The 26492-nt window shown below is 35.9% G+C and overlaps 1 protein-coding gene across 1 annotated transcript in view; it reads right to left on the bottom strand.

Moving 5' to 3' along the window:
* The window catches only part of LOC108732728 (1-phosphatidylinositol 4,5-bisphosphate phosphodiesterase epsilon-1-like), a 241495-nt gene that overhangs the window by 70306 nt on the left and 144697 nt on the right, over positions 1 to 26492 (bottom strand). Inside the window, exons 5-8 of the mRNA XM_025973852.1 lie at positions 25195 to 25225; positions 22299 to 22462; positions 7270 to 7415; positions 3468 to 3756 (exon numbers count right to left, since the gene is read on the bottom strand). Coding sequence (XP_025829637.1) covers positions 3468 to 3756; positions 7270 to 7415; positions 22299 to 22462; positions 25195 to 25225 — 630 coding nt within the window. The remainder of the gene's footprint in view (positions 1 to 3467; positions 3757 to 7269; positions 7416 to 22298; positions 22463 to 25194; positions 25226 to 26492) is intronic.

Here is a 26492-nt window from a genome sequence, read left to right as displayed (position 1 = left end):
TTTTGATCACTTTCACAATCCATCATTCGCAAGCACAAAGAAGATCAAGTGGTCACGGCTGAAGGATAATTTGGTAGTGTTTTTTTATGAACTGGGTGTTGTTTTACGCCACCGGTCGCCGAAATGGGATCGAGTGCTGTGGAAACTCATTTATCTTGTTTCCGTAACCAATATCTAGCTTAATTCTTGACCGAGACGTGCTTAATTGACATATCCGTCACATCGGATCCTTCTCAAACAATCTGTCGCTTCTACAGCTCATAAAAATCACAATTGGATCCCTTCATTTAACTGATGGCTTAAAAAGAAAATCAGAACTTGCTTTTCTCTAGCCTCCGTCTTATAGAGACATCAAAGCAATGATAAGTGATGACGCCTTTCTTTAAGAAGTAATCTATACCGTATTTTCTTTTTTATTTAGATGAAGAAGAAGATTATTCTGCAGTATTAACCATCAATATAAGGTCTTCAGTCCTAAGACTGGTTGGACATGCACCTCCACTTATTCTTATCCTGATATAATATTTGCCTTTCCCCTAAAGCTAGAACATCCCACATTCATAACTATTTGAGAACAGTAATCTAATCTGGGCCTACCGCTACTCCTCTTAACTCCTGTTTCTGCCTGCAGTATGTGTCTGACTAGACTTTCATGTCCAAGAAGGTGCCCTACCAACCTATCTTGCCTATTCTTTTTTGACTTCCATAGAGTCCTCTGTTCTCCTATTTGTTCTAATATCTTTTCATTTTTGACCTTCTCTCTCATGCTTCACTCCCGTACAGCGCCGCCTTCTAAACATTCAACTTTAACAATCTTTTTCGAATTTCTAAATTATTTTTTCGCGAGCATAGAAGTGGCTTCTTTTTATTGAAGGCGACTCGACCCTGCGGTATTCTCTGCTTTATGTCCCTACTGCTCCTTCCGTCCTGAATTATCTGACTCCCTAGATACCTGAAATCAGCCACTTTTTCTAATCTTTCGTCTGCTATCTTTATATTCGGTCTTTCCCTACTTTTTCTTCTCTTGCATACTAGTATTTTTGTTTTACTTTAATTTATTTTTATACATTGCTGTTTCGCAAGTACCGCTTCCATTTTATTTAAAGCTATCTCTAACTTCTCCTCGTATGCTAATACTGCTATATCATCATTCTAAGCATTATAATTATTTGCCTCTCTGTATCTATCCCTACAGTTCTCCTATCTTTAATGATGTTGATCGCATCTTCGATATATAAATTAAAATATAACGTGCATCCTTATCTGACTCCCTTCCTAATATTTACTTCTCTACGTTGCTGTTCCAGTTCTATATCTGCCTGTTGTTCTTTAGACGAACTAAGTATCACCCTTCTATCCCTGTAACTCATTCCTAAATTTTTAAACATATTTAACATCTTTTCCCATTTCAAAAAGCTTTTTCTAAATCTACAAATCCTATGTACGCGCTTATTCCTTTTTCTATTGTTGGAGTATCAATATTAAGAAATAAAATTGGATGAATCGATAAGTGCAAAATGCGATTTATTTTGAGTTGCGAAACCCTAAGAAATAAAAGAAAACAAAAATTAAGAATGGTTATTTCATATCGATTAATCGAAGACGCGATTCTTTGGGCCACGAGAATCAAATCTTTTACTAGATATTAAGCAATGAATCGATCCCGTCAATCTATCTCAAATATTTTGAAAGCAAAATTTGATTGTTTCGATAAAGATGCAATCACAAAACTGTCTTTTATCGCTCGCTAGGATGCTACTCTAAAGTTTATGTTTATTTGAATGTTATAATACTTATATTATTTATGTGAGGGTTAGGCTTATGACTACCTTCTAAATCCTTTTTTTGACGTGACAACGTCTTATAATTCTATGGAGCCGCCTGCACGCACGAAAAAACATGACTCATGCGGCGTTACCTCGCTCTGAGGCGTTCCATTTAAGGTTTGAAGTGCAAGCGGAACGAGCGACAAAGAGGCACAATCGGCCTCCGCGTTCGGCAGCGTTCGACATCTGTCTCTCTCCTACTTGCGTGGACAGCTGCTATACAATAATACATTTCCATTTACCTCCTTCTCTATATCCATACAAAATATCTATCAAACAAATAAAATTAAAATTTTCTTTTGAAAAATGAAACCATTCCATCAGTATTTTCTTATGACGTTGTCACGTTCAATTATCGGCAGTAAACCGACTTTACAGACAACCGATTTTTTTAATAAGAAAAGCTAATGTGCATGAAATAAAAATGGACTAAACATTAATAGGTGCCTACTGTTGTAGATAGATATATATTGTTTTATTACTTTTCGTAACTTTAATAACGTTAAAGACAATAAAAGATGTATAATTTTAAGTTGGTACTTCTTCGTTTTCCCTACAAAAGCTGAAAAACAAATCGAGAACAGAAATCTTCAGGAATCGACTCTTCAGATATCGATTCGATTCAATTTAAAAATCGAGAAGAATAGCCATCCCTATTTTAAATCATAGAGATTTTATGTGCTTGAGATTTGAGTCGTAGACGGTTTTGTTGTACTTATTAGAAAATTATCTTCATTTTCAGATAATCTCAGTTAGACGACGATTTCAATGCAGAAGAAAATTACGCGAACGTTTGCTCGAATGACTTATTCGCACAATGCTTAATTACTAAGAAAAGCCGCTAATTGAATATAATTACTAAAATAATCTCGAACTTCTGCAATTTAAATTTAATCCTTTCGCCACTGTTTGTTAACTTGTTTTAATTTAATATTTACGTACTTAATAAGTTGCCCTCGGCATTGGGTGTAGCTGGACGAAAATACATATTTTTGGTAAGCCTTCTTTATAATAGTAACGAGATTCGTTTATGATTAGAGGCGTTGATAAGATCTACCATTTTTCAAAATGGTGTTTAATTAATTTTTTAATATTGTAATAAAGTATCAAAATTTCTGATGGAACGTACTTTCCATTTTTATATATGAATTGCGATTTCGAACTTATTAGTTCCCATTGACACATACGTAATACGTAGTAGTTCTGATAAACCATAGAAGCCAAAAATAAATAGAAATGGTTATGCTTCATCCTCTTTAGCTACTAATGGTACTGGGTGGGCAATTGTTTTGTAGCATACTGAATGAATATTTTCGATATTACAGATTTAAAATGCAGGGACATAGCGGTTGCGGCGGTACCGGCCGGGAGGCCGGTTTGTATTGTCTAATGACAAAAAAACTGTGAATGTTGTATATAAAGACATTCTGTAGTATATTTAGTATGTTCAAGGGGTATCTTTTGAAGATTTCCCCTTTTCCATAATAATGTAAACAAAACAAAAATATATTTAGTATTGCACCCGTGCGAAGCTGGGGCGGGTCATTAGTATGGAATAAAATCTATTCAGAGTGGTTTTGTATGTATCTGTATAAATATAAAAAAATAAAATAGAAAAGGTCTATTAGATTTCTCACCTACCACTTGCCTTTGTTGTTCTTGGTCCCTTAAGTCATCTTTTTTTCGTGTCGATTTCGCGGTCGGTTTGGGAGTTGTCGATACTTGCGACGTGGAACACGAGGCCAATATTTCACGTAGTTCGCGTAAAAAAGCACCAAAAAATGGGATGACAGGACATTCTGTCATGTCCAGCGCTCTCTTTAAAGCGCGATCGTATTCTGCCGATAACAGAGCCGCCGATAAAAAATCCAACACTGGCAAACTTTCCTTCTCCGTAATGGAAAGCCAAAATGGCTTGAGCTTATTCGATCTGTAATAAAAAAAAATGAGTCAATAATCTGCGAAAACAAGACTAACCGTTAAATCCATAAAATGTCCCATACATTACTTAAGATACTGGATTTTATGGTTTAATTTTATTTTGATGCACGATTGTCGAAGATAAGGCTGGGACTTCTTCGACAATCAGTTCTTCAGACTTCAGTTCTTTTTACTGCTATTCTTTGCAACTATAAATTTCATTGTTTTATTTCTCATAAATATATTGTATAAAAACAAATAAAATTAAAGCGAAAACACTGTTATGCAAAGGAAGAAAAAGTATGGAAAGAGCGAATATAAAAATAGTAGACGAAAAGTTAGAAGTAGCTGATTTTCTGTTTAGGACAGAAAGAGTAGTAGGGATATAAAGTAGACGATAGCGCAGGGTCGAGTCACCTTCAATAAAAAGAAGTCACTTCTGTGCTCGCGAACGATTAATTTAGAAATTCGAAGGAGATTGTTAAATGTTGATAGTTCGGCGCTGTATGGGCGCGAAACATGGACAGTAGACGCAGCGGAAAAGGTTAGAAGTGTGGCGTTACAGGCGAATGATGAGTATTCCGTGGATAGAGAACGTCAGAAATGAAGAGATGCTAGAAAGTATAGGAGAACAGAGGACTCTATGGAAGTCAGTGAGAAATAGGCGAGATAGGTTGGTAGGACACCTTCTCAGGCATGAAGGTCTAATCTGAGACATATTAGAGGCAGAAACAGGAGTTAGGAGGGGTAGAGGTAGATCTAGATTAGATTACTGTTCGCAAACAGTTAAGGATGTGGGTTGTTGTAGTTTTAGGGAAATGCGAAGATTAACTCAGGATAGGAAAGAGTGGAGGTGCGTGTCTAACCAGTCTTAGGACTGACGACGTTATGGTGAGGATGAACAGGTAGATAAATTTATTAATGTGAGTCTGTTTCATTAATACAAATAATAAAGCGAATCATAAAGCAAAACGTACTGAATATTATATTATATTTACAAAATATTCCACCGTGCGAAGTATTTTTGAATGTGAGACCTGTACATTTTAGAGATAATGAAATATAGTAGTTGTAGTAGATTCCTTGCTATATTTAGTTTATTTATACTATCAATTTTTCAAAAATCGTTAAATCTAGGCGATTTGTTTTGGCGATATGTGAGCGCACATTAGTAGAAAACAGATGGTATTATTCTACTGTATTTCTTCTTGGAGTGCCAGTGCGTTGATCAGCTGATGTGGGATACGGTGGCAAGTAGTTTCCGCCGGCCTACAACCCCTTAAAATCTGCTGGAGGCCGAAAGAAACCCCTGCCCCAATAACCCAGTTCTTATAACCGCTGTTATCCCGAAGGAGAATAAGTTCACGGTTAATTTCCTTATTGCTGAAGAAAGGAATATTAATAGCCTGCCATTAAATACAATCCTTTAGTTGATATTTTAAGGATGCTCAGATCTTTAGACAACCCGAGCAGCTGAAGTTCCATTTCATCACATTCTCGCAATTCCTTTAGCCGTTTATGGGTAGCCATAGCATCATTTAATAAATTTTCAACGGGAAGACGCTCGTTTGAATTTAAATGTAAATTGTTCCTGTAACCAAACACAGCATCGTAATCGCAACAAAGTGTTGTAAAAATAAATTGGCCCAATTTACTGACGGTAGCTACCTGTTTGCGGTCGCATGGAAACTTTTAAGCAGTATTATAGGGAATCTATTGGTTTAATATCCCCAATAGAAAATCTCATTTCAGGGAATTATTTAGCGGAAAAGTATAATTCTTAAATATTTTTTAAACATAAATTCATAACTCGACCACTCCATTACATATTTTGGAAATGTTCTTAAATACGAAGGGCGGAATGTCTTTAGAATGACCACACGTTTGTTGACCTTAGCAAATTAAATTTATTTAATTAGTCATCATCATCATAAGATCGTCAGTCCTAAGACTGGTTGGACACGCACCACCACTCTTTCCTATCCTGAGCTAAACTTCGCATTTCCCTAAAACTAGAACAGCCCACATCCTTAACTATTTGTGAACAGTAATCTAATCTAGGTCTACCTCTACCCCTCCTAACTCCTGTTTCTGCCTCTAATATGTCTCTGACTAGACCTTCATGCCTAAAAAGGTTTCCTACCAACCTATCTCGCCTATTTTTTACTGACTTCCACTTCTGTTCTCCTATTCTTTCCAATACCTCTTCATTTCTAACCTTTTCTACCCACGATATCCTCATCATCCGCCTATAACACCACATTTCGAACGCTTCTAACCTTTTCTTTTCCGCCGCTCCCACTGTCCATGTTTCGCACCCGTACAACGCCGTGCTCTAAACATACACCTTTAATAACCTTTTTCGAATTTCTAAATTAACCGTTCGCGAGCATAGAAGTGACTTCTTTTTATTAAATGCGACACGACCCTGCGCTATCCTCTGCTTTATATCCCTACTACTTCTTCCGCCCTGACTTATCTGACTTCCTAGGTATCTAAAATCAGCCACTTCTTCTAATTTTTCATCTCCTATCTTTATATTCGCCCTTTCCCTACATTTTCTTCCCTTGCATATCAGTATTTTAGTTTTACTTTTATTTATTTTCATACAGTACTGATCTGTCAGTACCGCTTCCATTTTATTTAAAGCTATCTCTAGGTCCTCCTTGCTAGATGCTAATACTGCTATATCATCTGCAAATCTAAGCATACTAATCTTTTGCCCTTGCACATCTATCCCTACAGTTGTACTGTCTTTAATAGTGTTGATGGCGTCTTCGATGTATAGATTAAAAAGTAGCGGTGACAGTGCGCATCCCTGTCTGACTCCCTTCCTAATATTTACTTCTCTACGATGCTTCCCTAGCTCTATAACTGCCTGTTGCTCTTTATACAAACTAAGTATCACCCTTCTATCTTTGTAAATCTCTATATTTTTAAGTATATTTAACATCATTTAATAAGTATTCTCACAAAAAATCTGAAAAACAATTACGAAACATTAATATGCTATAAAAAATGTATTACATCTATATTATAAAACCAACTAAAATGTAGTCAGCAATTCTCTAAGTAATTTTATATCTAAAAAGCAACGAAGTATCTGAAAATGAACATAAAAGAAGGACTTTTTAAATTTGCTCACACCCTTGTAACATGATTTACGTAGGAACAACCAGAAGACATTTTAAAATACGAATGAACGAACACAAAAAATGATTAGTTACCTTATCAACAATTAGACTCCAATTATACCCCTCATCCGATTAATTTTATTATATCAATGTAATTTTTAAATATATACTTACTATATATTTACTTACAGTAAAAACAATAATAAAGAAAAATTTTTTAAAGATGGATTATGCTTTATTTTAAAAACCTCGTCTGTAGAAGTCATACGTATATGTATCCTATGAAGAGAAATTAAATTTTATGGAAAGAAATTATTGTCAGACGAAATTTTTGACAGTAGGTATCGTTTTAAGTTTGAAGGTCGAATTTAGAAGGTCATTAAACTTACTTAAGACCGGCAATAATTTCCATGGCTCCATTGAAATTGCCGATATTCCAGCAACTGAGTGCGACCCTCAGGATACAGGAAACAATTGCTCTACGAGCATCGTGCGTGGGCTGAGCTATGATAAGCTGGGTGATCCACGCACTCACCTGAAACAATAAAAGAATAATTTGTTATTTGATTTAGAAAAATTTCAGTGTACAACGAGGCATGGCCCTATAACGCCTACAGATGCGCGTTGGACGATGGCTATTCTGTATTAGAGTAAATCAATCTACGAATTTGACGCACACCAAGTAGCCCGGCTGTAATTTTCATAATCAATGTAGCAGACGACTAAATAAACACAAAAAAAACACATAAAGTTGGAGTAAATAGTGCGCTCTCATTTTTGGGATTTTATGCATGAGATATTTCAGAGATAGCTTTAAATAAAATGGAAGCGGTATTTTGAAAACAGTATTGTATGAAAATAAATAAATGTAAAACAAAAATACTGGTATGCAAGGGAAGATAAAGTAGGAAAAGAGCGAATAGAAAGATAGGAGACGAAAAATTAGAAGAAGTGGCTGATTTTAAGTAGCTAGGAAGTCAGATAAGTCAGGACGGAAGGAGTAGTAGGCTGGGGGTGGCGGAAATTGATTAGAAGCGTTCGAAATGTGGTGTTACCTGCGAATGATGAAAATATCGTGAAAAGGGAAGATTAGAAATGAAGAGGTATTAGAAAGAATTGGAGAACAGAGGAAATCAATAAAAAAAAGGCGAGATAGGTTAGTAGGACACCTTCTCAGGCATGTAGGTCTAGTTAAAGATATATTAAAGGCAGAAGCGGGAGTTAAGAGGAGTAGAGGTAGACCTAGATTAGATTACTGTTCGCAAATTGTTAAGGATGTTGGTTGCTCTAGTTTTCGGGAAATACGAAGATTAACTCAGCCTCAGCTTGAATACTAATTAACACCTAATAATATTAAAACTGAATTCACACTGAAGTTCAAAAATCTTGAATTCTTTAGAAATTTTATCTTATCGAGGAGTTTCCAAATTGAATCAAAAAATTTAAGTCATCTCTTTCACTATGAGTGTTCTAAAAGTAGCCAAAATCTTTAGAAGAGTCGTTTAGAAGACTTGTTCAAAGTTAAGCTTAAATTTCTGCAAAAAAGTCTCCGAAACAGTCCAAGATTGTTACAAATTTCACTATAATTAAATAATGTCCAATTAAGGACAATTTGAAACTTGAACTCTTTAGAAATCCTATCATGTTGAATAGCTCCTAAATTGACTCAAAATTCAAGTCATTTCTTCCACTATGATTTCCCCTAAAGTAGCCTAAAGAAGTAGTTAATCCTGAATTTCTACTCAAAACGTCTCCGAAATAGTCTAAGACTGCTAGAAATCTCACTATAATTAAATAACACCCACTTTAGGGTAACTCAAATCTTAAACTCTTTATAAATCTTATCACGCTGAGAAGTTCCCAATTTGACTCAAAATTTATGTCATTTCTTCCACTACGAGTTCACCAAAAATGGTTTAAATTCTTTAAAAAATTTATTAAGGATTGTCCAATCTGTTAAAAGTTAAGCCAGAATTTATATTCAAACGTCTTCAAAACAGTGCAAAGTCTAAGACTGATAAAAATCTCGCCAAAATTAAATAACGTCCAATTTAGCGCAATGATGGAAAAACAACCTTGAAAAAATTTTGTCATTGTTAAATCGTATACTTCACACGATTACAGTAGATTTGGCTATTCCTTATCTTAAATACAAAAGTATTTGTTGATGTCAAAAAATGGTCACCAGCTCTATAAAAAAATGAAATGACACGACATGTCATTGGATCGAGAGGGTAACTACTTGTCCCAAAACTTGCGGAACAGCGAAAAAGGGCTTTAGTGTTTCGAAGAAGATGACACAATTTGCAAATTGGAAACAAACGTGATTTGGGTCTCTTTTCGAATTTTGAAGGAAAAGTGTACTTGGAAGAAGGTGGGCGCTAAAATACGAACAAAAATAATTGCTTTTCAGGCGACGGTTCTCTAAAACTTTTTCCACGTCAGACGTCGGTGTATCTGCCAAGTAGGTGCAGGTGCAAATATAATATCCTCTTTTGGCAAAATAACCTCGTTACCTGTAGGAAATATTACTCTCAATTAGAAAAAGTAAACGGAAAAGCTGCTTGTGTTATACATATATGTACGAGCCTTACGTCAGGAGAAGTTGAAAATATATGTACGAGGTCTGTCCAAAAATTATCGCGAATTTTGTGTTCTTCCCCACCAGATATTATACACGTTTGTCAACGTTTTTTCCAATCCTGGAAGCGCTTCAAGAAAACATTTTTTGTGATCTTGTTCAGCTCCTCCTTCGATGTCGTCTTCATCTCGTTAATCGTAGCGTAGCGTTGTCCTTTCATGGGCCACTTCAGTTTTGGGAACAAGAAAAAGTCACAGAGGGCCAGGATCTGTGGAAAACGGTGGCTGCGGCATTATTAATCTGTTGTTATTGGCCAAACATTTGCGCACAAGCAACGATGTGAGCAGAGGCTTTATTATGGTGCAAAAGTCTTCTTCCTCGTTTTTGGCGGACTGCTTCGGGCAAATTTCGCATAACTTGCAGGTAATATTCCTTATTGACTGTTCTATCCTGTGGCAAGAACTCATGATACACCACGCCCCTGAAATCGAGGATAACTCTAAGCAAAACCTTCATATGAGTCCAACAGCTCCTTAGCAATGTTAAAGGGTTTGGTACGAATTTCGCGACGAACCGTCTCATGCCTAAATCATTGGTAAAAATCGAATGGCAGGAGTTAATCGATATGTTTAGGTCCTCAGCAACTTCTCTAACGGTAATTCGATGATTGGTCAATATAATTTTCTTCACTTCATCAATGTTTTCGTCTGTTATTGACGTGCTCACATCTTCTCGGCCGTCTAAGAAATTTTGTACCACCGATAAACGTTGCTTCGGTCCAAGGTAGCTCCACCATATGCATCATTCGCAATGCCTGCGCGCACTTAATTTTATTTTCCGGGTTGAATAGGCAAAAATCGAATACGAGACAAAACAGATGCAAGCAAAGCAGATGTCAAAAATTAACAAGTAAGAGGCATGAGTACCAACACCACAAAAATAAATCGAAAATCAAATATATCTAACTCTTGGAAATTCAAAATTCGCGATACTTTTTGAACAGATCTGGTATGTTTGTATACACTTTATGGGAAATTTCGTACGTTAAAGGGATTTTTTTAGTTTCAAAAATCAGGATATAAATATAATTGTTCACATTATACTTTCAATAATACACTGTAGCTCTTTTAAGAGAGTATTATATTGTATTATTATAAGTAAATTGGTAATATTATATAGATTACAGAGGTAAGAAAGCATTAATAATCTTGTCGTTCTCTCATAGTAAACTTTTTAGTCTCTACGTATCATAAAACGCCATTTTATTGATAAAACGATTTCAGAATTTTATCGCAGTTTCGATTAATAACACAATTCCACACTGAATTTAAAAGCAATCGGTCAGATGGTTACGGAGTTATGTGATGGCTTTAAAGATTTATAACTCGACCAGTGGATGGCAACTGGGGTGATTTGTGAGCATAATTCGCCATAAAGCTGAAATTCCGCTTTCCTACGTTGCGCTGAAGCTTTAGAAGTATTTAAAATGACATATTTACGTTTCAATGCACGTATTAACCGCAATTCCAAACACACAGAACTGGGCCATTCATAAACATTATGAGATGTTTCAAACAGGTTTTGGAACAACTTGGTCGAAATAAATATAAAATGTTTTAAGATAGTGTCAAAAACCAGTCATACCACTCATACATAATCGTTCTCGAAGATTCCAGAACGTTCTCGGTTGCTCTCTCGGTCTACTTCATTCTAGTAAATTCCAATGCTGGAGATATTCGAGAATATTGTAACTGGATAACCTTAGAAACAATGAAGAATATTTTAACTTATTCCAAAGGAGTTTTTGGTGACCAATGGTCTATTCGCAGATCCACACCTTCAGTAAATTGTAGAAATACTGGAAATTATAGGTGACGAATATTCCAAAACGGTTTTGATTCTTCTGGTCCAGTTCACTTCGAAATATTTGAGACAATTTTGATCTCGCTTCGATAAAATATTGTTTGAAATATATCGGTATCGGAGCATGATGGGGCCGAAACTGGTGCGATAACGTCAGTGTGAATAGGGTCATTGTTTTCCCTGTAAAACTATTTCACCCGATCGAGAACGTATCGAGAGCAGTGGGAACCATACTTTATTTTAAATCGTTATTTGCTGGTCGGTGGTCGACCTGCCAATCAAACTGGAGAAATAGGGAACATTTACAGACAGGTGCGCGCTGTTGAGCTGTCAGTTAGTACATTACCTCATACGATTTTTTAGATGTGCCCAATTTGGAGCAGTATTAGCATAAGACATGTTCATGAGGTTTCTGGTGGTTTTAGTGGCCCATTTGATGGTACAAGATACAACAGGTGGCGATACCTAGTAATTTAGCAGCTACATACATGAGTGGTGCCGAAACCAGTGGCCCGTTAAATTGTGTTTACCGAAGTGTTTATTGATGCTGTCGTGGCAAATGGTCTAAGCAAGGATTGTTCAGGAAGCTGCAGCTATTGAACATTAAGTGTTGAAGGCGTTGCGTTAATTTCCAGGCGTCAAAAGACCTCAACAAAATACACACTCGAAATGAGTCAGATTTGTTACAATATTTTCTAATATCTACATGAAAAATATCGTGTTTGTCATTTAGAAATTCCGTAGGTACATTGGAGAATAACAAAGTATTAAGTACTAATTGTGAAATAAAATAGTCATTGAGGATTTTGTATATTTATATGGAACACAACAAATTTCAAGAAATTGTCAGATTATCGCTGTAATCGTTCAGATACTTGTCTTCCATCTATGAAAGACACTATTGTTAGAAGAAACGGCAACAATAGTGATAATACAGAATATTTTTGAAACTTTTTTGATATGATTTGTTACCGATTGTCTATAGAATCAATAAGTGTAATGCTGATAAAAGTTATTTAATTCAAGATTCTTTAGCATCCTGATTCCATCAAAATTAAATGACAAACATCCCGTTCGCGTCCCCTTTTTTGCGTGCTTTCTAAAAATACAAAAAACACTTTGATGTGCTTCGTTTCCACCTGTTGATGCTGGTGGGGTATTTATCTTATCGATATAACTGTGGTGTCAGGTAAAGGACAGTACGAAAGATCCTCTTCAGCCGTAGTATAATGATTCTATACAGTAGGTTCGCTTCCTAGCCCCTTCATCTACGGGTTCCGCGCTAGAAGGAGCTAGGTAGTACAGAGTGTCATCGTTAAGCCACACTACAAATATATGAAGTTAATTTATGATGTCTTGCAAAAAAAATCGGTATTTTAGGCATATCAAAGGAGTAGCGTTGCAACGGAAGTGTCCTAAAGTAAATAGTAAATTTTTGCGGAAGCGGAAACGGAAGCAGATGCAGAAGCGGAAGTGTAATGTGTTTAGGTGATAACCCTAGTAGACTGTACTATAACTAGATGCTGAAGCGGATGTGAAAATGTATGCGGAACTTCCGTAATTGCGGAAGCGAAAGCAGAGGTCTGTTGCAACACTGCAAAGAAGTGAGCCTACCCTAGAGAATCTTAATGCTGTGGTGTCCTCCCTAATGCTTTGATCCAACCACAACTGTTTTTACTATTGTATCTATGGAACGTTTATATCTACAGGACGTGACATATATTGTTAATGTTAATTTTAATTAACATAAATAATAATTAGTGTGACAGAATCAGTCCAATAACTATTACGTTCCTTGCTGTCCAACTAATCTTCGTATCCCTTTGTGAATTATTTAATAAGACAGGAGAGGAATAGGAGAATTGTGACTGAATATTCGACAGCTGCGTTTCGTAAGTGGGTGCGTTATGATGCTGTTCTAATGACCACGGAATTGAATGATTCATTCCGTGCGAGCGAATTTGGAACAAAAACAAACAAATAAACTGAAATGGAAACACTTAAACGCAAACTGCAGAAATGCAGCAGAGAACGGTCTCGCAATTCGTTAGATTTTCTTCGGCAAGCTCTTATATAGTCGGAATGCAATTTGTAATCCAATTTTCATTAATTTTAATTAAACCATTTAAATAGGGTTTGTACGTATGCAAGCACCATGAAGTGGAGTATGATTTTATGAGATTTTCATTTGAGAAATGCGATTCGAGAGAGATTCATCCTTCGTCTCATTTTGCGCCCACTTGTGCAACTTTAGAGACGCTTCCTTATTACAATACACGTTCACACGTAGAAGGATGCGCTTTGAAGTTGGAAACTCGAGCCGTTGTTGACCTTAGTGGTTTCAATATATTTCGTTATCGCTCTTCTCGAAAACTAGTTTCGAGAAGAAGAAATGCCTCTCGTTTTTCGAGCATCCAATGTACGATTTTAAATACAAAGTTTACATATGAGGTCTGTTCAAAAGATACCGTGAATTTTGTGGTTTTTCAAAAATTAATTATTTATTCTTGAATATCTATTTTGTCCATTTCAAAGTAATCCCAACTAGATATTATTCACTTGTGACAATGTTTTTTCCCAATCCTCGAAGCACTTCAAAAATCATTTTTTGTGATCTTGTTCAGCTCCTCCTTCGATGCAGTCTTTATCTTCTCAATCGTAGCGTAGCGTTGTCATTTCATGGGTCACTTCAGTTTTGGGAACAAGAAAAAGTCACAGATGGCCAGGTCTAGGGAAAACGGTGGCTGCGGCATTGTTATTGTGCTGCTTTTGGCCAAAAATTTGATGCGTGAGTAGAAGCGTTATCAAGGTGCTAAAGTTAGTTTTTGTTTTTTCAAAAATTCGGGCGTTTCCGGTAGATTGTTTCACACAAATTGCTCATAACTTGCAGGTAATATTCCTTATTGATCGTTTTACCCTATGGCAAGAACTCACGATGCACCACGTCGCTGCAATCGAAGGAAACTGCAAGCAAAACCTTCACATTCGATCTAACTTGACATGCTTTTTTCGGTCTTAACTCGTGCGGCAGCTTCCATTGGGATGATTGAGCTTTGGTTTCTACGTCATAACCATAGACCCATAATTCATCACCAATTATGACCCTCTTGAGCAAATTTGGGTCATCGAGTCCAACAACTTCTTATAGCAATTTTGGTACGAATTTCGCGGCGACTCGCCTCATGACAAAATCATTGGTAAAAATCGAATGGCAAGAGCCAATCGATATGTTTAGGTCCTCAGCAACTTCTCTAACGGTAATTCGGCGATTGGTCAATTCTATTTCTTTCATTTCAACAATGTTTTCGTCTGTTGTTGACGTGTTCGGACGTAAGGCACGCTCTTCGTCGTTCACATCTTCTCGGCCCTCTGAGAATATTTTGTACCACTGATAAACGTTGCTTCGACCCAAGGTAACTTCACCATATGCCACAGTCAACATTTGGAATGCGCCCGCACTCTGAGTTTTGTTTTTCACCCAAAACTTGATACCGATTCTTTGATCCTTTTTTTGGAATAAGCAAAAGTCGAAGACGAGCCAAAACACGTGCAAGTTGTCAAAAAATAACTGAACATTCAAAATGGCCGAACATGTCAGTATAAGTGAGAGACATGAGTACCAACATAACGACACAAAAAAATCGGAAATCGAATATGCATAACCTGCAGCAATTCAAAATTCGCGATACTTTTTGAACAGACCTCGCACGTCAATAACACAAAAAGAAAACGATCGAAAATGAGAAAGTATACAACATTAAGAGATAATTATACCGATTCAAAAGTAGGAAAATCCACATTCACAAACATTTACAGAGCAAAAAGGACTAATATGGTGTGGGTATATAACAGGAAGGACGGATAAGACACGTTGGACAGGTCAAGTAACAAATGAGTTTGTCGGGCACAACAAAAAAAGTGAAACATCACGAACATTATAAAGACAAGACAGAAACATTGAAAACAAAAGCTGTAAACAGAAAGACGGTGAAACAACGACAGCAGCAAATCCGAATAAATCGCTATTTTCGATTCTGTTCAGGGACTTCTGAAAGCACCATTGCTTTCAAAAACGATTTACTAAGTGTTGGCTGAATTTAATCAGTGAGGAGTTGCATTGTGATATAATCTCAGACGAATGTGTTGAAGGTGTTTAAAACAAATATTATCTTGAAGGGTCTCTATTATTTGAGCAGTTTAATTTTAATATTTTTTTTAGTCGTTATAAATAGATTTGCATATCACTATTGGGATCCGTCAAATGGGCATGCACCATCTGGTGGCAAAATTTATAACTCGAATGAGGGAAAAATTTACATAGGAACTGTGCACGCAAATTGTAAAATTGTTTATTAAAATAATAAAACACGTTAAAAAAGTAAAAATTTTTTTGATGATGGAGTCGACGAAGTTTTCTTCTAAAGTTAAATCAAATAAAAAGTTAATATGTTCAGTGAAAAGCTGCAATAGCACTTCAGACATAGATCTTCACTCTTCACCTACATTAACTACTTTCCAATAAAAACTAACCGTTTTATATATGTAAAAAATATATTCGGAAAATTAGAGAAAAAAGTAAACTAATAGAAGCTTGGATGAAAGCAGTAGGTATCAAAGAAGTGAATTCCGGAATAAAAATTTGTTCACGTCATTTTAATGCACATGATTATATTTCAGCAAGTATTTACCATCAGTCATAACCATAATATTTAAAACTAGAATCATACTAAAATTATAAAGTGAGAAATTATTTATTCCTGTGTAATTAATTTAACATAATTCTAATGATACTATATAAGTATTCTGAGATACAACCTACTTTATTTTATAATATTGATAATTTCTATAATTTCAAATGCATACAAGATGGTCAAATATCTTTTGAATGTTCTTTTACAAACAATAATAGGCCGATTTGGTCCCAATGGTGAGATTCTGGGGCGGTCTTCGACGACAAGTACCTTTGTTAATTTTATTATCGATGTTCTTCAATTGTACGTAGGTTAGAGGAATTTCATAGTTTGAGGCAGTCATACCTTGTTGGGGTTTTCCCCTTATTGACTTCTGGCTCGTATTCTTCTGGTGCATATCAGGTATTGGTGGTGGCACCCGAACAATTTTTGATTTTGTCACATAATTTAGAGTTACGGTTTCTTCTTCTTCTTGTTAACTTGTGTGTTTAATTCATATTTTTTTTCGTTGTGCCTGTAGTTGTAATTCGTTATTTCATAAGTAGTTAATGATTCATTTGTAAATAGTGTTTTATATCGAGTTTCATTCGCTTCATTAAAACCAACATTTTGCGAAAATACTGCTCGTGATTTCACGGCAATCAATAACTGAACTGGTATAATTACCCTTAATTATTCCATTTTTTTTTAATATGGCGAATAAAATTAGCCCTGTATTTATTAAGGTTCCAGTATCTAATCTGCTCATAATTAACATATTTGATTATTTTCAATAGCTACGCAAAAAGTTAATATCTTGTCAACTCCATCAGCCCGAACGTCTCCTCGCCTACTCCTGTAGACAAATGTGACGTCACGAGCTATCTCCAAGGTCATACAAGCGTTTTGAATCTCGGCGGTTTTCAAAAAATTATTTTTGGACTGTGGGAAAAAAATTTTATTCACAAAGTTCCATGTCTATTCAAATATATAATAAAGAGAGTTCGTGTCTCAGGTCAGTTAAAATTTAATCCAAAATTAGTTTCGTGTATCTTAAAATTCTCGTGCTATGGCATTTCTGAGACTTGATTCGGGGATTGTTACTTTGCAGATTGTTTTATCTTATTAATTTTCATAATATGGTCAGAAAATGCCAAAAATTTGTTTTCTGGGATTTGACGTTACGATATCACAATATCTTAAGTTACTGAGCCAAGATTCGAATTGATCGTCGTAAAATACGTAAGGAAAAACATCCCTGACCTTGCTTTTCTAATCTACATATGTCACTAGTTATTCATTCATGATATGTGATTCTAATGACGCGGACATGGTTAGCAAAATTGTTCTTTGAAATGCCAAAGTTGTGAGTTAACTTATATGACAGAAGGCAAAACCCACATGTATTGAGATAATAATAAAAATATAGTGATGAGTAACGACCAAAAAAACCAAGATCATAACATTTTAGTGTTTGTCTTGGTAATGTATTGTAGCGAGCACGGCCGTGTTTGTGTGCGATCGGGCACACGTGTGCGTGAACGGTTTATCGATTTGCCGACTAGCCGCGGGCGCCCTTCTTCATGTGCGCCGTATTTGTAAATGTGTGTGTCGTACCTGCGTTCTGGGAAAGCAGTTAAACAGTTCAAAGAAAAAATAAACTATCCGGATGTTTCGAGAAGACTGCCGAAAGTAAACAAAAGAGTATTTAAAGGAAGAGACGATCGCCGAGCGTAGAAGAAATAAATTGACCGTTGCAGAAGTGAATCCAGAAATAAATTGACAGTGATAGCAGTGAAATAAATCAGTATTAGAAGTTAATTTTGTTAAACCCACGAACATTACAATATAATAAGCGAAACTTGAATACAGTAATATTTGTTTTATTACGTTAATTTATGCCCGCCTAAAAAGAAATTTCAATATGAAAATGATGAAACGATTTTCTGTAATTTACGTGACATCTAATGATGATCCAAAATATTCAGTTTAATACATTTCTTATTCTGAACTAGTAATATTAAATTAATAAAATTCTAGAACTAGGCAATAACACTTTATTTTGTGTTAGTGACAAGGAAACAAGCAATAAAGAAACAGCAAGAAATACTATGTAGACCACCACACTCTTAGCCGAAAATATTAGCTTTACTGAAACACTAATTGAGAACTGAACAAATCACAAAGGAGAAAATGTGTTGCTATTGTTCCTCTTTCCTAATCCAAAATTTATCGACCGACCAAATGCTGCAATTTCTCTTGAAGACAGGGGCATTGTAGCGCAGTGATCCCAAGTGACCACGGAGAATACAAAATAAGCTTAGTACTAATTCGAATCTTGAGTGACGTTTCCCAAATTGTGGATTTACTTAAACTGGAGAGACATAAAACTGTAGTCGACTGACAGTTCATGAAGCTGTAGAAAGCAACTGTAGAAACTGCACAACAAATTATGTTTTTCCTTCAAGACTTACAAACAAAATAATACATAGATGATACCACAAAAGGTAATTTACTATTGATTTCATTTGTGACAAAAAAATACGTTAAACAATGTTTTTCGGCACATAAACAAGAGAACAAAACAAAACAAATATTACTGTGTTCAAGTTTCGCTTNACGCCGGTAGAGATTACATAATCAATAAAGAACGTTTCACCCCTTACTGGTTGCTTCTAATTAAAAAAATTCTTTAGTATCATTCTTTAATTAATTCCTGCCTAAAAAAAGAGACGAGCGTGTATTAGTGTACACGCGTAAGAAGTAAAACTTTATTAGATTGCATTTTATAGTAGTAATTTTTAATTAAAATATTGCATTATCTAATTACTGCACACCAGAGAAATACAACTTTATTTCGACCGGACGAATGCGGAATATTGGTTTAGATTTGTTAAATACTTTAACGCTTGCCATATAAAACTGCAGAGAGAAATTAAAAATCAAAGAAGCAAATACAAACGCATATGCAATACATATATACTTCGTTTACTTTCTGTAGCGATGTGACCTTCAGTTTGACCGGCGCAAATTAGAAAAGAACAGCACTAGGCCAGAAAAGAAAGGAGACAACTCTCGGCCAAACTCTTAACCGGTGAGAAGCGTATAATCCGTACAGTACCGCACAGAAAAATTGACCATTTTATCCACTACAATTCCATTGCTCAAATGTGCTGTTATTGGTACCATTTACTACTGAAAATATCAGCGGGATGTTTATTTATATTTGAAGACATATTAAAGGCTTTAACGCTTGTTTTAGACTCGCACTACTATTCATGATTGAACAAAACTTTTGGCAGGTACTGTATGAAAAAGTATGTTTAATGAACAAGAGTCGAGAGTATAATGAGCTTTTTTTCTCCCTACCTACGATTTTGCCAGCGGGCATCCAAGACATTGGAAGGGGTACATCGCTAGAGAATGTAAATAAAGTATAAATCTAATAACGGCCATTTAAATAGTGTAATCAATGATAATCCAGGAAGAGTTGAAGATCACGAAGAAGCTAATAATGCAGGGTGGTGAGGCTTCACTCATCCTGTGATGATTCCCTGCTGTTTTCTACGTTTCCCAATTACATAGTACATAAGGTAGACTACTATTATTATTATTGTGTTATTAAACTATTTATTATTCATAATTAAATTATTGTTTTCCTTTTGGTATTGGATTAAAATAATATTTAACAATAGAATGAGGTAGAACGAATAGTAGCAAATATCAAAGCAGCCCGCCTTTAACATGTTATGACATTATGACGATATTGCGATGACAGCGCCTTGCTGTTTTCCCCAAATTTCTGGTTTGAGTCCTAAATAACATTTCTATACAAAGTTGTAACACAGCGGGGGATAATAATTTTAATTTACAATGCTAGAGGCATTTACTTTTGGTCCAACCTAATAATTTTTCTTGTTTAATTTTTCATCAAATTGTTTATTAAAAAAGTTCTTAAGACATTTTTTTAATGACTCCTAGTTTCTTAAAGTGTAATGAGAAGATAGATTTCCATTTGTTACCAAAATGTTTTGTTGTAGGTTGTTCTTATTGGAAAATTTATCTGTGTAACAAAGGAATTGGGCTATCGCCATTTATCTACAAAATTGACAGGTCAAAGTCGAGCAACAGACAAACGTGACGTAGTCGTCCATACGTAGCAGTTTCACTAGATGGCAGGTAGGTAGAGCTTTTGTTAACGGACGTGCATCACAATCAGCCCAAATTGAGTTATGAGTACAATGTGTGTACAAATTCATTAAAGCGAAATGCACGTTCGTTTGAATTAGTGTTCCATAACGAGCCAAGAAACATAGTCACTAATGACGTTACTTAGTTGGTTCGTCATCGCTAATTTAACGTTTGACTCTCTAGCATCGATACGCGACATTACACATGCAATGTAATTAACGAAGTTTCATAAAGCGATTTACAAACTGAACCGTTTTGGTGCATAGTTCAAAATTATTTGCAAAACAGAATTTGGCTGCTCGTGTTTTGCAGTAGCTGTAATTTTATCTGTGTACAATTTTGCCAATTGATAACTCATCGATTAGGGTTCCTATACATGTTGGGAACGTCACATTCTATTTGTCATTCGTACATATTTCTTCTTCACTTGCATTCATTCTTAGGATAACACTTAATCACCATCATAGGGTCCTCATAATCTCCTTCCTATCCTGAGCCCTTCTTTTGCAGTTCCTCAAGAACTACAATATCTCAAATCAAGTCTATTCTAGGCCTTTCTCTAATATTCTTATTCTCTGTTTTTACTCTCATATATTTCTAACTAGCCCTTCATGCCTGAGTGTGTAGGTTCTTGCACCATCATCATCATCTTCATCATAAGGTCGTCAATCCTGAGACTGGTTGGACACACACCTCCACTCATTCCTATTCTGATCTTATCTTCGCATTTCTCTAAAAGTCGAACATTCCACATTCACAACACTTATGAACAATAATTTAATCTAGGTCTACATCTACTATTCATAACTTCTAATTCTGCTTCTAATATGCTTCTAATTAGCCCTTCATGTGTGAGAGAATAATGGAGGGAAATAACTGTTACCGATAAGCTATCAGCTTTTCCACAACTAGTGATTTATTGGGTTCATTTCGCTCAGTACCTAATAAAATCGATATCACAAACTATCTACTATAAGTGTCATTATAGAAAAAAAACAACAATTTCTAATGCGTGATTAATTCGTACTAGTTGAATCCATTCAAATTTGGCCGATGCCCATCCCTGGTGCGCACCACTTTACATATGTCAAGCATCATAACCTTACTTAAGCGTATAGTACACAGGAGTTCACCCATGTGATTGAGGAAAACCTTTTCTAGGTGCCATAGGTTAACCCCGACCCTTGCTACAAAACACTTTACATAAGCCTATTAAGAAGTCCTCTGTCACCATAACCTAATTTAAGTCCTCTGGGTCATACTATTTCGCACAAGCCAATGAGGGAGTTTTCTCTCATTATAACTTAGCCTAAACCCTTAGGGCATATCACCACCATCATCACACCTCAAAGGCTTCCAACCATTTCTTTTTTCCAGAGTCCACCATGATTTACAGTCATACAGCGCCGTGCTAAACATACATCTTTAACAATCTTTTTCGAATTTCTGAATTGATCGTTCGCGAGAATAAAAGTTATTTCTTTTTGTTAAAGACTACTCTGCGCTATACCATATCTGTACCACTCCATCCCTCTTGAGTTATTTGAATATCCTACACATTGAAAATCAACGAGTTCTAAGTCTTCTTCTCCTATTTTAATGTTAGCTCTTACCCTACTTTTACATGGCTTGCACAACATTATTTTTGTTCTATTTTTATTTAGTCTTATACTATACTATATTTCTTCAGGATTGGTTCCATTTTAGTTAAGGTCACCTCTGACTTCTCCTTATAATTGTTTTAGGAATCGTGGTTCCTAATGTTGTTCAAATTTTCATCAACTTCTCTCTTTCACATCACTTTGAAACATTCTGTTATGTTTTGAGATTATGCAGTCTCTCATGATTTCATGTTAATTTGTTTATTGAATTTCTTTTTATATTATTCTTTTTGAAATTTAGCAGACAGTTTATAAAATTTAAAATATAAATGCCTTGTCATATTCAAAGTTTAATTGAAGCCTCTTTGCTATTTTTCTGTGATAAAAGAAAGTCACGTGGGGGTCCCATGGATGTTTTTACTGCAGAATGGATCATCAATTTCACACAGTTTCTGCTTTTTATACGATAAAGTGGATGGGAAGATTTAGACCAATAATAATATAAAATTTACCTGATAAAATAACCGATATTCGCTATCTGCCAAGCGCAGTGCAACCTCTTCTGGGAAGTGCAGCAGTTCCTGGAGTTCCTCCAGCTCTGTGACACTGCTACTATACAGCGTTGGCTCGGCGCTGCTGCACGATTGCGCTGCCAGAGAAGTCCTCTTCTCCAGTTCTGCAACAAAAAGGAGAAAACGAATTTATTTTTGTCCTATTTGGCAAACGCACTAACTGCAGTGTTATACTAAGTTGCCTATAAAATTCTTTAAGTGTATGTATTTGGAGCTTAAATTCAGGCTTCACTTCAACTTAGAATTGGGTCCTACTTATATCCGTCACAGTCTTTCTCATATTGTTCTTATAAACGAGTGTAATTCGTAAAGTGGGTTTTGAGTTATAGATAAAAAAGGTTTTTATACAAATTGTCCAAAAATACTGGAATGCAAGGGAAGAAAAAGTACGGAAAGAGCTAATGTAAAGATAGGAGACGAAAGATTAGAAGAAGTGGTTGATTTTAGGTATCTAGGAAGGAGTAGTAGGGATATAAAGCAGAGGATAGCGCAGTTAACGAAGTTATCTCCCCATTCGAGAAGGGGTTTTAGTCAGTAAAAATCTGACACTACCTCCCTTCAGGGGGTGTCTCTTGAAGATTTCCCCTCTTCGAGAATAATCTGACGGGTGCCATACATGGATGGTGGCCGCGGCGGAATAGAAAAGGTTAGAAGCGTTCGAAATGTGGTGTTACCGGCGAATGATGAGGATATCGTGGATGGAGAAGGTTGGAAATGAACAGGTATTAGAAAAAATAGGAGAACAGAGGGCGCTGTTGAAGTCAATAATAAATAGGCGAGATAGGTTGATAGGACACCTTCTCAGGCATGACGGTCTAGTCAGAGACATATTAAAGGCAGAAACAGGAGTTAAAACGAGTAGAAGTAGATATAAATTAGATTACTGTTAAGTTAAGTTAAGGATGTGGGATGTTCTAGTTTTAGGTAAATGCGAAGATTAGCTCGGGATAGGAAGGAGTGGAGGTACGTGTCCAATCAATCGTAGGACTGACGACCTTAAGATGAAGATGGTAAAAATTGTCTAGATCTATTATTCTGGACCCCTGTTTCTGCTTCTACTATGTCTGCAACTAGCCCTTTATGCCTGAGAAGATGTCCTACCAACCTATCTCGTCTATTTCTCATTGACTTCCACAGCGCCCTCTGTTTTCCTACTCTTTTCAATACCTCATCATTTCTATGCTTCTCTATCTACGATATCCTCATCATTCGCCTGCAACACGACATTTCGAACGTTTCCAACTTTTTTCTATATCGCGCCGACATTTCGCACCCGTACTATACAATTTGGCACACAGTGAACAATAACTAAATACAATTTACAACATCAGAAATATTATGTTTTAATTTGTATACAGTAGGCTTTGGGTCTACAATTTGTTGTCTTTCATAAGTACATCTTGTCGAATTTAGATTAGATACTTGCTGCAAAGTGAACATTAACTGAAGACAATTTGCAACATTGGAGTTCTTATGTATGCTAAAGTAGGGGATGTACGATATGTTAATTGCGCTCAATTTAACGAACTCATTGAAATTAAATTTATGCTTCATTTGTGGCTGTTGATAATTGCGGGTAGCGTTAAATCCTGACAAGAAATCCTTTCCCGGATTTAATTTCCATGCTGGAGTTCTCCAACTTTTCCTCCCGCTGATCTCGAACTGGAGGCAACGTGTCCGGGCAACTTAGTCCCGGAACGACCCCAGGAACTTTAGAAGCAGAATTTAAAATTAGTGTTCTTTGTTAGCGAAGAGGAAACTTCGTTTCTTTCATAAATTACACAAAGATTTAAACTTTTTAATTGCAAGGAGAAAAATCCACAGATTACTCCGATCGCAAATTACGGCCCCATATTTACTTTCTTTGAGTTGACCTTCAAATTTAAAAAAATTAAGGTAGGTACTGTTCGTTTCAAGAAGTTGGAGATATGCCCCTTCCCTTTATTCATCATTCAATCATATTTGTCTGCTTAGCTCGTTACTTCACCGATCATCGAGCGAGAGCTATACAAAAGTGTACAGTACCATTTGCAAAATTATTTTAACTGCCTCGTTAAAATTTAAGAATATGCTTTATTTAGCCAAAATAATAACAAGTGAATTAACTTAACGTTCTACACACCTATAAAACTTTTGCTTTGTTTTCTATTGTTAATAGTTATTTGAATATCCTACACATTGAAAATCAACGAGTTCTAAGTCTTCTTCTCCTATTTTAATGTTAGCTCTTACCCTACTTTTACATGGCTTGCACAACATTATCTTTGTTCTATTTTTATTTAGTCTTATACTATACTATATTTCTTCAGGATTGGTTCCATTTTAGTTAAGGTCACCTCTGTCTTCTCCTTATAATTGTTTTAAGAATCGTGGTTCCTAATATTGCTCTAATTTTCATCCAATTTCTCTTCACATTATTATAAATCAGTCTCTCTCGTCATAAACTGGCCTAAACCCATGAGGCATATCACCATCATGAAAATAGAGAACCTTAAAAATTATCATTACAAGCCTGTACTTATGTTAGAACCACAGATTATCATAAGCATCATCATCACCATGGGGTCAGTCCTAAGACTGATAGGACACGCACATTCACTCTTTCCAATCCTGAGCTAATCTTCGCATTTCCTTAAAACTGGAACATCCTACATCCTTCACTATGTGTGAACAGTAATATAATCTAAGTCTACCTTTATTCTTCCTTAACTCCAGTTTCTGGTATTAATATGTCTCTAATTATCCCATCATTTCCAAGAAGGTGTCCTACAAATCTACCTCGTCTATTTCCTATTGACTTCCATAGCGCCCTCTGCGTTCCTACTCTTTATAATACCTTCTCCGTCCGCGGTATCCTTATCATTCGCCTGTAACACCACATTTCAAACGTGCTTAACCTTTTATTTTCCGCGACTCCCACCGTCCACGTTTCACACAGCACCGTGCTCCAAACGTGCACCACCTTTAACAATCTTCTTCGAATTTCGTAATTAACCGTTAGCGAGCACAGAGCAATTTTGTTTTACCTTTGCTTATTGTATTCACATATATCAATAGAATATCGTTATTAATAAACAGAAGCGCGATATTAGTCTTGTTATGAAAGACCTAGAGTCTCATTCGATGATTTAATCAAACTATTTCTCTATATCTTTAGTCATATGGACGGTGTAGCCATGAATTTTTTCATTGTTTTTCAGTTTTCTGCACATGTATATCTCTCATTTGATACAACCACGCACTTTTGCTAATGGACGAGACGTTTAATTTGATATATGGTACATGTATCTACGACCTACGCAAACACTACATCCGAATTGCTTTTAAGCGTATAGACAAACTTGCAAGTGTAAAAAAAGGTGGAATTTTTTTCTCTAGCGTCCGTGTTTTCGCGTACGCTACTCAGCTGTCGATTAGTGTGCTTTTTAAGTGGTAGTTGCATAAATAAATTTTTGACAAGCCCCACGCTCAACCGTTTTTTCGAAGGACGTCCGAATAAGGAGACGTGAAGATGACAAATGATTCCTCAATAAGGATGCAAATATGCGTAGCCGTGTCTTGCACGGATCGATGAAGACGCGAGACTTGTGGTTCAAAGTTTACATAATTATTCCAGGATCTGGGTCACCTCAAAATAATTGATGCACACTCCCACTCGCGCTGTATCATTAAAGACAAACTACAACCCCGTACTCTATTACTCCTGCGGAGACATTAAACTTACATGAGCTTAAGCTTTCACCGCGACATGTTTTCAAATCATGGATCGGATAGGCGATCTCACACACTCGCCTACTTACTGCCTACTTCCACTTCCACTTCCACTTCCTGTCCCATACATTAATGTCATCGCAAAGGCACGCCGTGTGGCAGGCGCTTCGAGAGTCGACGGCAAGAAATTAATTGAAAACTGTTTAAAAGTTCACAAAACAGAAAAGGAAAAAAGAATGTTGCACATTAAGAATCAAGGACTTTAGTCGATTATAAAAAAAGAGGGAAATAAAGACTGTATCATTCTACAGGTGCCTACAACTCGAGAGACGTGAAAACATTTTTAAATTAAACTAATTTGTTATTAGTTATAGTCTAATACCACTAGTGTCAATGTCAATTATATATATATATATAAAAGAA

This window comes from Agrilus planipennis, unplaced genomic scaffold, assembly GCF_000699045.2.
Source record: "Agrilus planipennis isolate EAB-ADULT unplaced genomic scaffold, Apla_2.0 scaffold61, whole genome shotgun sequence".
Taxonomy (NCBI): Eukaryota; Metazoa; Arthropoda; class Insecta; order Coleoptera; family Buprestidae; genus Agrilus; species Agrilus planipennis.
This window is presented reverse-complemented; position numbering and strand designations above follow the sequence as displayed.